The 14,389-nt window shown below is 47.7% G+C and overlaps 1 protein-coding gene across 5 annotated transcripts in view; it reads left to right on the top strand.

Moving 5' to 3' along the window:
* The window catches only part of CRACDL (CRACD like), a 120,834-nt gene extending 107,465 nt beyond the window's left edge, over positions 1 to 13,369 (top strand). For 4 of the 5 annotated variants that reach the window (XM_053925445.2, XM_053925443.1, XM_045204773.2 and 1 more), the window contains 3 exons: positions 10,405 to 10,592; positions 11,632 to 11,776; positions 12,581 to 13,369. In XM_053925445.2, coding sequence (XP_053781420.1) covers positions 10,405 to 10,592; positions 11,632 to 11,776; positions 12,581 to 12,723 — 476 coding nt within the window. In that variant the 3' untranslated portion in view covers positions 12,724 to 13,369. The remainder of the gene's footprint in view (positions 1 to 10,404; positions 10,593 to 11,631; positions 11,777 to 12,580) is intronic. The other variant, XM_053925446.1, reaches the window with a different exon arrangement.
* The last annotated feature ends 1,020 nt before the right edge of the window (positions 13,370 to 14,389 follow it).

Genomic DNA, 14,389 nt, shown 5'->3' with positions numbered 1-14,389 from the left:
ATGTGCAATTTTAAATTAACAGAAAACGAGCTTCAGATGACCCTCCGTGAAGTTGGGCCTGGATCACACTTTTCTGAGCAGGACAGAGACTCTTTCTCTCCTCTATCTCAACAGTCATCATTCAGCATTTAAACAGATGGACATCACCAAATGTTGTCCGACTCTTAAATTGTTTTTCAGTCTGATGGATGCAGATGGTTAGCTATGTTTTACACCTTGGTCAGAAAGTCCTGGTCATCCTAATACTAAATGTCTTTGTCCTCCCCAACCCTGTCCCCACATCAGCCTTCACCACCTTTAACCTGACTTCGACAGCACCTCCTCCCCCAACTCTCTCGTCTCAGCCTCTTTTCCCAAGTCGTGGGTCTAACGTAGAGCTTTCCTCTTTAAAAGATTCTCAGTGCTATTTTGTGATGCATGTAGAATAAGATTTAAACTCCGAGGTAAGGCGTCTAAGGCGTTTGAGATTTGGGCCGTAGTCAACAGTCCTGCCTTCCCGAGTTTGCCTGCCACGACTGCATTCCCTCCGATGTCTCCAGCCTCACCCCTGCCACCAGCTCCCTTCTGCACGCTGCGCACACCCTTGCTCTCTCTGAGCACACTGCGCCTTGCCCCTGAATTTGAGTTCCCTGAAAATAGCAGGGTTTGTTTACTCTGCCAAGGACCTGTGCCCGGGACGCCTGTCCTTTGGTGGGTAGCCCTTGGCCATGCTCTTACGACCAGGTGCAATGTCGGGGAGGGAAGCTAGCAAGGCAGGGGGCTGGGTAGTGAGGTGGTAGAGCCTGGGTTTGGAGATTTTATGCCCAGATCCACTTCCAGGTGCTGTGAGATTCTGATCTCGTATATTTCTTAATCTCTGAGTCTTAACGTCCTCCTTTGTCAAACGAGGTTAGTGATAGTTAGGGCAGCAAAAGCATTTTAATGTGATACAGTTTCATACAGTTCAGTCCCATTTTCCTAAGATGTACCAAGATATCATCCTCCAGGCCACATAGAACAGTATGTGGAATGGAATTCTTCCTGGTGTAGAGAGCGTGTGTGCAGACTATTGTGGGGAGTCATGAACCACCACCCACCACCCCAAGAACACACATGGGTCCTGAGAGGGGAAAGGAAGAAAGGGGGTTTGCAAAACACTCTGAGAGCACAGCTGCAGTTCTGGGAGGCCCCGGCTCAGTGGGGCAGCACCAGGAATCTCCCTCATGCTGTCTTCAGGGAAAGGAGGGGAGGCTTCGCTGGTACTTCCTGGGGAGCTGGGCTCCACTACCAGGGGCCACACAACCAGCCTGTGCTCCCAGAGCCCTGCCTTATGGAGAGGGCAAAGGCCACCAGGTCACAGGAGCTGGGGGAACACTGAGTCACAGCCACAGAGGCACAGTGGTGGAGGAGAATCCCACCGTTTCAGACTCAGCTTGGCCCAGGCAGGACAAAGTCCACTGAGAGCCCTGCCTGTCCTCTGCCACCTCCCCACCTATCCAGACCCACGGCCCTTGGGAAAGGAGTCCCCATCCCAGCTCAGACACCTGCACGAAGGGGACAGGAGATTTAATGCTGACTCGGCCCAGAGGCTACGCACTGTTCTGCAGTGACCTCAGTGACCACTAGGACCTGAGGGTGACCAGGAAACTGCTGCAAATCTCCCAGTTCCCACCTTGGGCAGGGGTCTGTCAGAGATCAGGGTCGAGCTATGCTCTGTTCTGTCTGGGACCTGAGGGCCCGCAGCCAGGTCCTGCAGGGTGCAGCCCACCTCCTAGAGTGTAGATCAGCAATGTCCCCTGCTGTCCATCAGCTGCATTGGTGTCACTTCGGGGGGCATCCAGCCCTTTGTCTAGGGCAGCCATGAACCTTGTGTGGAGACTGAAGCCCTCTGTGCAGTTATCCCAGGGCTCGGTGCAGTGGGAGAAAAGCGGGTTTGAAGAGGGCAGGCCGTGTCTTCATGACAGAAGTGGGTGAGCTCCCCTGACAGGGGCCCGTCTGAGGGCTGAGGACAGAGGGTGCCAGAAAGCCTGAGAGCAGAGGCCAAAGATGGGGACTGTGTGGGCGCCAGCATGGCAGCCCTGGGAGTGGATGTCCAGATGCAAGGCAGGGGGCCCAGCTGGTTTCCAGGCCAGTTGATCAGCCCGGTTCTCTGGCATTTTGTATTGGCCAGAAAGGGGACACTGTGGGCTCTCCCTCAAGGCTCCCTCTGGCTGGAAACTTGGAAGGCTCCGCAGGTGAGTCTAACGTGTCTAGCACTGAGGAACCTTTTCCAGAGCAGCACTTAATAAACTTACAGAGCTTGTTAACACGAAGATTCTGGTGCAGTACGTCTGGGATGAGGACACAGTTACAGTTTAAATGTGAACAGGAATGAACTTAAGTTAAATTTAAAAGTTCAGTTCCTCTCTCATACTGGCTGCATGTCCAGGGCTCAGAGGTGGCACATGACTAGCCAACAGCACAGCCAGCTTCCCGTCGTCGAGGAAGTCCTGCTGAACAGCACTCGTTAGGTCATCCTCCGCTTCAGGGCTGTCGTTAGCAAGTAACATTTTTCTGAGACTCTGTCAGGCTTGTGCTGTTCCTGAACATGTCCTTGGTGTCAGAGCACCGTCATACTTTCACCCGTTTTTCCACATGTCCATCTCCAACATCAGCTTCCCACAGTTAAGGTCTGCAGTGGATTTACCCATGACTTGCACACATGGGTAGTAAGTGGGTAGCTAATGACAACAATAGCTAAAGTATATTTAGCACTTACTGAGTGCCAAGTGTCGTATCAGATGCTTTACAGTTTAATTTCCAACAACAGTCCTATTTCATAAATGGGAGAGTGGAAGAACTTGCCCAAAGGCACACAATGAGTAGACTGTGGGAGGAGCCAGGAGACCCCCTGCAGCCATACCCTTCCGGCGGTAGCAGTTACACACACCACAGTGCACAGGGCAGCCCTCAACTGGGGATCACCCAGCCCAAAATCTCAGTAGTGCTGAGGCTGACTGACTATTGTTCACCGCTCAGTGATGGGTGATAATGCAGAGGGTATGGTGTGTAGGAACGTTGTGATGTAGTGGGTGAAGATTGGCAATCAAAAAGCCTGTATTCCGATGCCCCTACATGACGTGTTGGCTGTGTAGCCCTAAACAAGGCCTGTACTTCACGAGACACTGCGTCCTATCTCTGAAATGGGATTGAATATATCCTTACATTACAAAGGGAGTTGTGTGGGTCGTTGGGAACATGATCCTGCTCTGAAAATCAAGACCAAATAAACCTTATCTGTTGGCATTTCTTTGGTCAGGAGAAATTTCCCCATTCGTGGAGAAGTAGGGGAGGGGCTCAGCTGTACTAAAGAGAGGAAAATCCAAGTCTGTGGATGGAGACCATCCCTCGAATTCATGACATTCTCCAAATGGCCGCTTGAAACAGCTCTTGCAGGATTCCAGCTATCCCTGGAGCTCCTCCAGGAATCCAAGGCAGGGTGTTTGTGTACATTTCAAATTGTAAAAGGGGGCCATGTAGTATAATAGTTTCACTACTTTTTCTCCTTTGCCTGCTGTAACTCAAAATTATTTTCAAATAACAGTGCCTTTCCATCCCTATATACTTGTAAGTTCCCATTATATCACCTGACAGGTAATGGAGACCAGCGAACTTTGTGCTCAAATGGACTTTGGTCATTGTCTTCTGCTCAGAGGCTGTACTGATCATACAGAGAGTAGTGGTTGAGCAAATGGACTTTCTATCCAGCTCCTCAATCACAACTTTGGGCTCTGAGCCTGTCACTGGCTCCTGGGTCTCCACTACGAGATGTGAGGGTTGGGCTGGAGAACTCTGGGATACCTGCCAGCCTTGACATGCTGAGGGCTCAGTGCAGCACCCGAAGTCAAGCTATGGTCAAGGCAGCTGAGCCTTGGGGCACCCCAGTAAACATGTCTGCATGGGACCAGCCCCACACATCCAAATACAGGTGTGATTCATACATTGATTTTTCATGCTTAGGATTCACACACCGACCACACCAACCAAAAACCAATGAGACCAGTACCCAGAGGCACCTCCCATGCCCCCTTCCAGTGGGCTCTGGAATTCATTCCTGGACTTCGGATCCCACTATTCATAATTGCTCTTGCAGGAAAGCGTGTGTGTGGCGCATTGGAAAGACGTGTTAGGTTAGCAAGATCCTTCCTCTCCGTGGTCTCGGTGTCTACCACAGGGCCTGGTGCCCGGTGGGCTCTTACCAAGTACAGTCAGTTCCTTGATTTGCAGTAGCTATGCTCTACAATGTCATCGCAATTGCTGAATTAGCAGATACTGAACCATTGCTCCTGGGGAGATACCGTGTGAGGTTCCTGCAAGCCTCCAGTCACAGCATTTTTACCGGCTGATCAGTGCATAACCTTACTGCTCTGTGCATGTCTGCAAATGACCATGAGGGATCACAAGTACCGATTGGGGGGTTTCAAATACATTTTAGCAAGTAGGAAAACCCCCAAATACAGAATTTTCAAACACTGAGGACCAACTGCATTTGTTGAATTGGTAAGGGCAGGAACAGTGCTAGGTTTAACCTGGAGGTGGAACTAGAGCACAGCCCCATCGTGCATGTTACGAACAAGAGCTTGCTCTGTGGAAAGCCCTGGCTCAGCCTCAGAATGCTCAGCATGGCTGTGAGATAAATGTTCGCACGAGCACGGAAGCTGCCAGGTTCTCTGGTGAGATCACACAGCCTGGCCCTGGGCAGCCCCCGCGAAGGGCCACTGCAGACTGCCAGCATGTATTGATCAGGAGCTGTCTCTGTAAGGCAAAACTGACAATAGATCAATAATTGCTTTAAAAAAACAACCTCAACTTTCATACAGGAAATCGGATGTAAATGCTCAGTGTGGGTGAGGCCCTCCCCACCCCAGCAATCCCCTAGTGCCTATGGACACACCTCGTCAGCTCCATGTAAACCAGGGCCTGGCAGAGGACCTGGGGGCGGGACAGAAACAGGCAGATGCCCTGTCACCAAAGCACCAAGGCACTGCTCTGGCTTCAGCTAGTGTGGATGATGCACCCCTGTCAGATCAGAAATCGTAGAGAGCATAGTTGGGTCTGTCCTTCCATGGAAAATGCTTTGAAGGGCTATGAATGAGCTCTTGCAATGTGTTTTTAAGATAACAGCATAACAAAAATAGATTGGAAGGAGTGTGCCAAAGTATTAACACAGTGCTGCTGGTCGTTGACTTACGGAAAACTTTTTCTTCTTCTTTACACGTTTATCTGCTCCCTGAGTTTGTACAATGTGCATGAGTACTTTTATAAACAAGGAGGACATTTCATGATAGGAAAAAGGTTCTTAAAAGTTGCCTCTTCAAAACTGGCAGCCTGTACCAAGGTTTTAAAAGGCACAAGAATCCTGCTGTCCTGCTGTGTTAGCTTAAGGCAGAGCATCTACTTTACTTTCTTAGCCAAAAGCCAAGAAATCCCAGCAGTTCATACAGCACAGCTCATGCCTCTCACTGAGGAGAGAGAGCTCTTGACAACTCCCAGCTTGCAGACTCACCGTTGTGTCCTGCCTGCCATACGGGGTGTAGACCACCGTTAGAGTCCCACTGTCTCTTCCTCCACTGGACATTAGAGGAGTTTTTGTGCATGATGGAAACGCTACCTTAAGGCTGAATTTTAGTAAGTACCAAAAGAGAAAAGAAAAAAAAAAAAAAAGAAGAACCATCACCAAATCAGTAAGTCAAAATTAAGCAATAAGAGGCATCTCTCACAGAGGGGTGGTTCAATATCTAGAAATAGCTTGACATAAAGGTTTCTGAATGGCTAATTTTAGCTCTTCCTGATACAAATGATTGGTTAGAAGGCTGGGGTGGGGTGGAGGGACGGGGAGAAAAGGCATACAACTGTAACTGCATAACAATAAAAATTTAAAAAAAAAGAAAAAAAAAGAATTGTGTCTTGAGGCAGAAGGAGGTAAACGAAGTATTTTCACCTTTTATTTAATCAGGTGCCACATCTATGTTATCTGGAATTAATGACATTTTGAATATGTTTGATCTCAGAAGCTATTTTATGGTAGAACCTTGACCCTGGATGTTCCTGCTCTAGAAATGATACAGTGAAAGGTTTTTGGCCCCTGAAACTTGCCTAATCCTTCCCTTTGCCTACACACACCACATAAACCTTGCCCCTGCCTGCTGTGGGGGCCAGGTGCAGGGTGTGGGGGTGCAGAGGAGAGTGGCTGCTAAGGCCTTCTGCCATACAGCAGGATTGCTCATCACCCAGCTGCTCTGCCTTTGCATCCCAACCACGACAGGGATGTACCTGTAGGTTACCTGAGGCTCCAGGTGGAATCTCAGGCCTTTCTGAATCATGGTTGGGAGCTGTCATGGTTTTCTCCCTTCTTCCTGGTGTGTGGGCCCTGTCTACCACCTGTGCCCTGTCCCTGTGAGGCTATGAAAGGGTCCAGAGGCTATCAGGGTCCCTCTGGCCTACTTGCACTCCTGACAAGGAGAAAGTGGGAAAAGAAAGTACAGGAAGCAAGGAAAGACAATCACTCAGGCTAAAGAAGTGGTAGAACCAGAAAAGGGAGAAACAATTGGTGACAGATCCTGGCCATATGCCTGGTCCAGCATTAGCAGACACTACCATCCCAGGTAGCTTGTCCAGCACTGACACGGCATGGCCCAGCTGTGGCCCGTACTCCCTCTCGTGGGTCTGCCCATGAACGCAGACATGTGGGCACACACTCCCCCACAGACAGGCGATGCAGCAGCGACCCTTCTCCACTCACAGTGAAATCTGCCAGCACACTCTTGGTGGAAGAAAGGAAAACCACCAGCTTTTGCCACACTGAACGTAGTTGCCTCGTTGACGAGACTGCTGTTCCCATGAGCAGACTGGAAGGAGAAAGAATATGATTTGCCTCAGGTGTGAGATGTGAGCCTTGAACACAGTCCCTGGCCTTGGCACACCCTTGGGGGTCCCCAGCCTCGTCTGAGGGCCTCCTCTCACCACAGTTCCCAGGAACACTGCAGTCCCCTGTTCACAGAACTTTCTCCGGTCAGTTTTAAACACTCTTTTTGGCTCAAAGAGAGTAACCCAATTGCATGGCATAGGAACTCATCAAAGCTATGTCTTGTGCCCTCATGATAAGAGGGACGTGTGTGTCTGGCACCCCATGCTGAGCTACAGGAGGGCTGGAGAGGCAGCCAGAGCTTCCCCTTCAACACCAGAGATGCCGCGGCTGCCTTGGCATTGCATAGCTACTGTTCTGCCTGTGGATTAAAAACTGGGATAGAAATTTTCTCTCTATGTACACTTTGTTTTGACCAAATTACTCAGAATATTGTATTGACTGAGGTAATGAGTTTCAGCCTGTAGTCAAATCCTTCTGTCCAGTCTGCCTGTGGTGAGGCGGAGGCGCCTGAGCAGCACGCGCTGGGCGCCGCTGCGAGGACAGAATGCTCCCACATCTGGGGCCAGGGGAGAGCAGAGGACAAGACTGGCGACTTCACTGAGTGTGAAGAAGAGATCGGAGAAGTGAGAATTTAAGCCTTTTAAGAAAAGTCCAGGAACTAAGAAAAGAGTATGAGAACTCTGCGAATGAGGGATTGATAGCAAGGAGTGAGAAATGCAGACTTTCTGTAAAATATGCAACCACCCAGCCTATTGTGTGCCAGGGTCTCTGGAAAAGCAATAAAATGTAAAATTATGTCATAAATGGGCTACTACTAGAACAGGACCTGGTATGTAGTATGTGCCATGTGTTAAATAAGATGTTCTAATGACCAAAAGCATGTATCAGTGGGGTAGACAGCTACCAGACATGTGTAGTACCAACCATTAGGGCAGATGTCAGAGAGTTACAGAAGAAATGGGAGAGGGACAGACTGTCAACCTGGGGAACCAGAGCAGGCTGCATGGAGGAACTGGCATCTGGGCAGGGCCTTGGTGGATGAGAAGGGATGATTCAGGAACAGGGCATCCAATCCCCTGCCAGCTCTCTGGACTGTGACCCCAGCCTCCTTCCTCAGCTCCCTGCTGAGGTGTGCCCCTGGATAAGCCCCTCAAAGCTCTCCATGTGGACAGGATGGAGGCCAGAAGGACCTTTCTCTGTCGCCCCACCTTCCTGGCAGCCTTTTTGGCAGGCCTGCAGACCGCCCTGCCTCTGCCCCCTCCACCTAGGAGGCCTTTCCTGCCCCTCTGCTCAGCTTATGTATGCTGTCCCCCAGGCCCCAGCCCCAGGCAGCACCCTCAAAACCTTCCACTGGCGTTAAGCCCTGTGCGTACATGGAATTTCACAAATTGTAGCATTTTCCAATTTCCACCATGCTTACTTGTTGGTACTTAGTCTCTCCCACTAGACTTTGAGTTTTGTGAAGAAACAATGTGTTGTTTCTTTTTCCACCTTAGCATTTAACACAATCCTTGCCCATAGCAAACAATGGATTGGTAGTTGGGTGGATAGAATAGATGGATGGAAGGGAGGGAAGAAGGGGAGTAGAAATGTTGGGCTGTATAAAGGAAAATACAACTCACCTACAATGGCAAAGACCCTTTTTATCGCTATGTATACACTTTATATAATTAAACTTTTAATTTGGCTTTACTAAGGTGAGCTCCCTCTCCTCACATCCTACTTTTCTTTCCAAATAAATTTATAAATAATGAAAAATTTTTTTAAAGAATAAAAAATAGGGCTGGATTAGACATTTGAAAGTAATCTGAGCAAATTTGAGTATTGAAATCAGGAGTGGGCCAGAGAGACTTTTGGAAGAAGAGATGCAGAGTGGAGGTCGGGAACAAGGAAGAATTTCTAGGTTTAGGAGCAAGAATCTGACAAGGACCTAGAGAGGGAACACCCAAGGAGGACTAGCTTCCCAAGAGAGGTTATGTGGTCACATCAGAGCTGCAGGGGGTAAAGCAAGTTGAGAATGGGGAAAGACATCGGTATTTGTGGTTCAGTGGCTGGGCAGATAGCGCAGTGTTCATGGCGTGGCTGGGTTAGGAATTAGCTGAAGAGACACAAGCAGAGGCCATGTGAGGTGAGGGTAAAGGGGAATGGAGAACTGAGGCTTCACGCGAACGGTGAGCCTCAGTGGAGACATTTTTTCTTTGAGCTGTAGGTGACCCAAGCATTGTACAAAGCAACAGGGAAGAAGTCAGTGGCCAGGAAGAGCCTGAAGAGGCAGGAAGGGACAAGGGATGAGTTAAAGAGACAGAGCAGGGTTCTCAGGGAGCAGCCAGGAGAAGGTCGGGAGCCATTCCCAGCTGCCCTGGCCAAGGAGAGCCCAGCGTGTGAAGCCCTAGCCCATTTTCTGCTCTGGCGTGAGACAGGGGTTCTCAGAGCAATGGCAGCCGTCCCTTGTCCCTCCTTGGTGACCAAGGGACTGAGAGAAAAGTACTCTGGTTTGAACTGAAAGCAGAAGCATAGACAAATACAGTGGTACCCCATACACACCAGAACAAGGGGTGGCATATTTCAGAATACAAAGGATGATGATGCTAACTCCTCTCGGACATCTGCTGTGAGGCAGACACTGCCTTCGCCTGGCTGCCTGGGGTGCACAGTGCAGGAGGCAAATGAGGGGCGGGAGTTGGTGCATGGAGATAATGTCAGTCTTCGTTCTGTGTGGTGGAGGCAGATACTCAGAGGGGCAGGCTGGGGGCAGCATCTGAATCTAGTATACTTTGGAGAGAATGTACTTTTGAACCTGCGAGAGGCCTTTTATTTCATCTGTAGTTTTCCTTGAAAAAAACCAAATAAAATTGCTTCTTTTTTCTGTTGATGCAAGTAATAAATTCTCATTATACAAAATATGAAAATACAGAAGAGTTAAAAAGGGGGGTACAGGGGACGACCTCAGTCTTACTACCCAAGATCAGCACTATGAACACGGGAAAGAATTCAGCAAAACATTACAGTTTTAAAGGTACCATTTCTCTTCTCTCTAGAGCATTAAGGGAGATAGCTGTGGTCATTTTTGGTGTCATTCTTTACAAATGAAGGGCATGCTTACAATTTTTAAAAGAAAAGAGGATAATAATGTACCTACAACTTCCAAACAAATCAGAAAGTATGTACTAGTCCAAAATGACTAGGCTGATATTAAAGAAATCTTATCTATTTGTGCACTTACTTTTATGTCATTCCAGAAAATATCCCATAGGAGGAAGCTGGCTCTAAACTGTGTGTATAGGAGCACTTGTGCCTCAGACTAGAAGAGCATAATTTCCTTGGTGAATCTTTAAATGAGAAAACAAAGCCCCCTAAAGAAAAGTAATAGCCTCCCCAGAGAGGCTCCCAAACATCTTTCCCTCTCCCACTCCCCCCATTCCCCTTGCCCCCACATAGTGTCCTCTGTGTGGAAGCAGCAAAAGTGAGACTGAGGAGGGACTAGGACTGTTTTGACAACCTTGTGTCTCTACCCACAGAGAAGGGTCTGCCTCCCACAGCAACGGGGCCTGGAGTGGAGGGCCAGCCTGGGCCGCCCTGGATCACCATCACTCCACAGAGGCGGCGAGGAGCCCCGGAGCAGCCACCCCACCAGGAGGACAAGCATGGGGCCCAGGCCCTGAAGTCCGAAATAGGAAAGCCAGCCAAGGCACCTGAGAGAACCCAGGTGCTTAGAGCCAACCCTTTCTGTCTCTGTAGATGCAGGAGAGAGCAGCCAGCTGGGGCTAGGGGCTGAGACCCCATGAGACCACATGCCCTGCATGGTCTTTATAGAGCCCAGGGCCTGTGATGATGGCTGCTGTCTGCCTTTGGTGTGTGCTGAGCTTTTAGGGAGGCAGAGAAGTAGGTGGATCCCTTAGGTGGTTGGAGTTAGCTCTCTGCTCTCTGCCTCCTAGGCAACGCAGCATCTGGAGAAATGGAACAGGGTTAAAATAACTTCTCAGTTAGATGCAGCAACTATATCAAAAGCTCTGTCTCGATTCCATATGTGGTGTTGAACCAGCCCTGCTTTTGCTGCTGCACAGGTTGCCTCCCAAGGCTCCTTACTTGCTACCCAGGGCTGCAGGGCTAGAACCCAGAGTTCCATTTTGCAGTCTGGACTGTAAACAACTTTTTCAAACCCGGACAGCTGTGCTTCAAAGCAAGCTGAGAATCGTGGCATTTGTGTTCTCCCTTCTAGCCACCACAGTGAATCCATAGGGTATTTCATCCATCTGGGGAGATGAGCCAGAGCCTGCAGTAGGACCTGCTTCCCTTCAATCTAACCCAAACCTCAACTGGCCCCTTGCCTGAAAACCTGCAGACTTAGAGAATTTATAAAACAAATATTAACCAATGATCAGGTTTGGGGCCTCTGTGAGCATATCAAGTATCATAAAAACCTCAAAAGTATTTCCAAACACAATTCATTTTGACTTTCAAATAGGATCCCTGCTGGCCAATATCTGGGGCTGAGGGCAGGGGACAGGGGACAGGGGACAGGGCAGAAACCAGGATGTCCGTGTGTGCCCAGAAGAAGCCCATGCTAGTCTGAGTGCCTGCCTGTGCTCTGACAGCCGGACATCAGCAAGGGCCAGAGCAGAGCTCCCCCAAGAAAGCACCGGCCTCACGATTCCTGCTGGCAGAGAGACCTTGGGTGGCTTCTGCTTGTACCCATCTGAACTTCAGGTGACTGGGCAGCATGTGTCTTTCCTGTCTCCTAATAGGAACCCATGAAGCAACCTGACTTTGTCCGCAGCAAGTCTTTCCTGATGACCCCAGCTAAGCCCACTGTGGACCGAAGGCAAGGGACCAAGCTCCACCTGCAGGAGGGGCTGCAAAGAGGGATCTCTTTGTCCCATCAGAACTTGGGTATGAAACCTGCAAATAGTCCCAAACACTCTGAAATATGTTTCTGGGGTGGGTCTTGCAGGTTTGGTTTGGTTTGGTTTTTTTCTAAATTACTTGACACATTGATTTGTTAAAACAGCTTCTAGTTATCATTTCCATGCTATGAAACTCACGTGTTTTAGGTGTACAGTTCAGTGGGTATTGATGGGCAATGAGTATATACTTACTGAGCTGTACAACCGTCACAATCCAGTTTTAGAGCCCTAAAAAGCAAGGGCTCGAAAGGCGTGTGTGCCTTTGTCATTCACCATTCCCCACCCCAGCTCTAGGCAGCCACGAATCTACTTTCTGTCTCTCTATAGTTACCTTTCTTAGACATTTCTTATAAATGGAATCATGAAATATGTGTCCTTTTGTATCTGGCTTCTTTCACTGAGCATGTTTCTAGATTCATCTTTGTTATTGCATTTATCAGTAATGTTTAAATTTGTTTTTAATTATGGCAAAATGCACATAACAAAACTTACCATCCTAACCACTTTTAAGGGTGCACCTCAGTGGTGTTAAGAAAATTCATACTTGTACAGCCAGTCCCCAGAGTTCTGCAGTTTTATTCTGGAAGTTTCTCCTCACTGCACTTCAGCCTGCCTGTCAGTCTTCTTATCACATAAGTTATTCTAAATCTTCTTTAAATTTTTACACATTAAGGATGTTACATTTGAGACCACAGTTAAGACCTTGATGAGTATTTTAAAGAAATTCAAGAAGCTTAAGTGAAAATTTAAACTCGTTGCTATGTTTCTGTTTGTTTTGTCACCTTACCAGCAGCTCAGTCGGCAGTAATGACTGAGAAGGAATTACACCAGCTGAAGAGAGCAAGTTATGCCAGTGCAGATCAGCCCTCCTGGATGGAACTTGCCAGAAAGAAATCTCAAGCTTGGAGTGATATGCCCCAAATTATAAAATAGGTTGACAATGTGCTGATGTCCACCACCTTGACGGGTCACTTAGCGAAAAAGTGCCACTAAAGGCAAACAAACTGAAACTTAAGAGTGATTTTTATCATCAGGTTATGAGAGGGCAAGGCTCTGGAAGAACGAACCAAGCAAACAAGGAAGACAGACACACAGCCACAGGCCGGGCCAGCAGTGCCCGAAAACAAGAACACCATTGAAAAGGGCCAGGAACAAGGCCCTGTGCCCAAAGGTATGAATGCGAGTCTTTCAGAACCCCTTGATCAAAGGGGCCCCAACTAGGAGGAAAAAGGAAACGAAACATGGATGCATAACCAGGACCAGGAGAACGTGTGTCTGCTCCTCCACCTGAGATCCAGCTGTGTCTCTGGTCTTTGTCTTGCTTGTGGATCCTGCCTCCTCTGCTCATGTTCACTCTTGGGTGTGACGTTTATGGTCAACAGGGCTGCCTTTTCCAAAAGCAGCTGTAAAAGTCAGTTTTTCTGAAGATAGTCACTCTACGAAGGCGCAGAAAGGACACAGCAGGGCACATCAATTCATAGACTGTTTCCAAAAATAATTTTTAAACTTTTCCACCAGGCATCTGTGTCCTAAACCATTGCACAATACATTGCCTGTTCAATAAAAGGTTTCCAATATGCTTCTCTCATATGTGTAAAAGTTATTTCTACTCACATTTAGAGAATGTCCTCCAGCACTAGTTAATGAAAAGTGGAGTTTCGCTTAATATGTATCTCATTTAAAATCTCGATTGGGTTGATTTTGGAGTTTGTGTTTTTCTTAGACTCCCCCCCCAATAAAATTGTGGTGTTTATTTTTTAGAAATCAGAAGCTAATATAGGTTTTTTTCTCTTCTCATCTATTTGGTGTAACATGAAAAATATGAAATTTCCCAAATTGTTACAATTCTTTAACATCTAATTGATCTAACCTGCATATTTCCATTAAAACTAGGTTTTCACTGCATAGCCAAGATGACCCATGAATGTAGAATGTGGACAAGCCAGCAGAGGAAGAGCATATATTTTGGGATCTTAGAATCATGTCTCTGTTATATAACACCTCTATTTAAAAAAAAAAAAAAAAAACATTTCCAATTTGTTCCTTTTAACAAGCTAATCCCCATGGGAACATGTATATGACCAAGGACATTTAGCCATCGGAACCAGTAAGACCTCACATATGATGTTACATACGCTAAGTTCTGGTACTTTTATTGCATTTTTCATCTTCATGACTAATTATTTTTCTAGCTGTTAGAACTACACAATTTAACCAGGTCTACCTTTATTGAAAATGTCTTGGGATAGTTCTTTCCCCAACCAAATTGATTTATTAATTGCGCTGTCTTAGCATCAATACCGAATGCCATGGTGCATGTACTCTGAACAAGTACCCCATCCATCTAGTCTTGCTCCAAAAGCTTAGACATGAAAAGATTTAACTTGAAAAACAATTCATGCTGGCTATTATTATCCCAAACCATTTCTCCCTAAAACTACAGGGACTGTCTCTAGCTCAAGCAAGGCTGCCAATTTGAGGATAATAAGGCTTCCTCATCTACACTGAGGAGACAACACTCATCTCCTTCACAGGAGGGAAATCGTCAAGAAGCAGAGAAACACTGAGCTAATACAGGTGCCCCTGCAATGTGCTCAGT

This window comes from Desmodus rotundus, chromosome 5 (genome assembly GCF_022682495.2).
Source record: "Desmodus rotundus isolate HL8 chromosome 5, HLdesRot8A.1, whole genome shotgun sequence".
In the NCBI taxonomy this organism is placed as follows: domain Eukaryota; kingdom Metazoa; phylum Chordata; class Mammalia; order Chiroptera; family Phyllostomidae; genus Desmodus; species Desmodus rotundus.
This window is presented reverse-complemented; position numbering and strand designations above follow the sequence as displayed.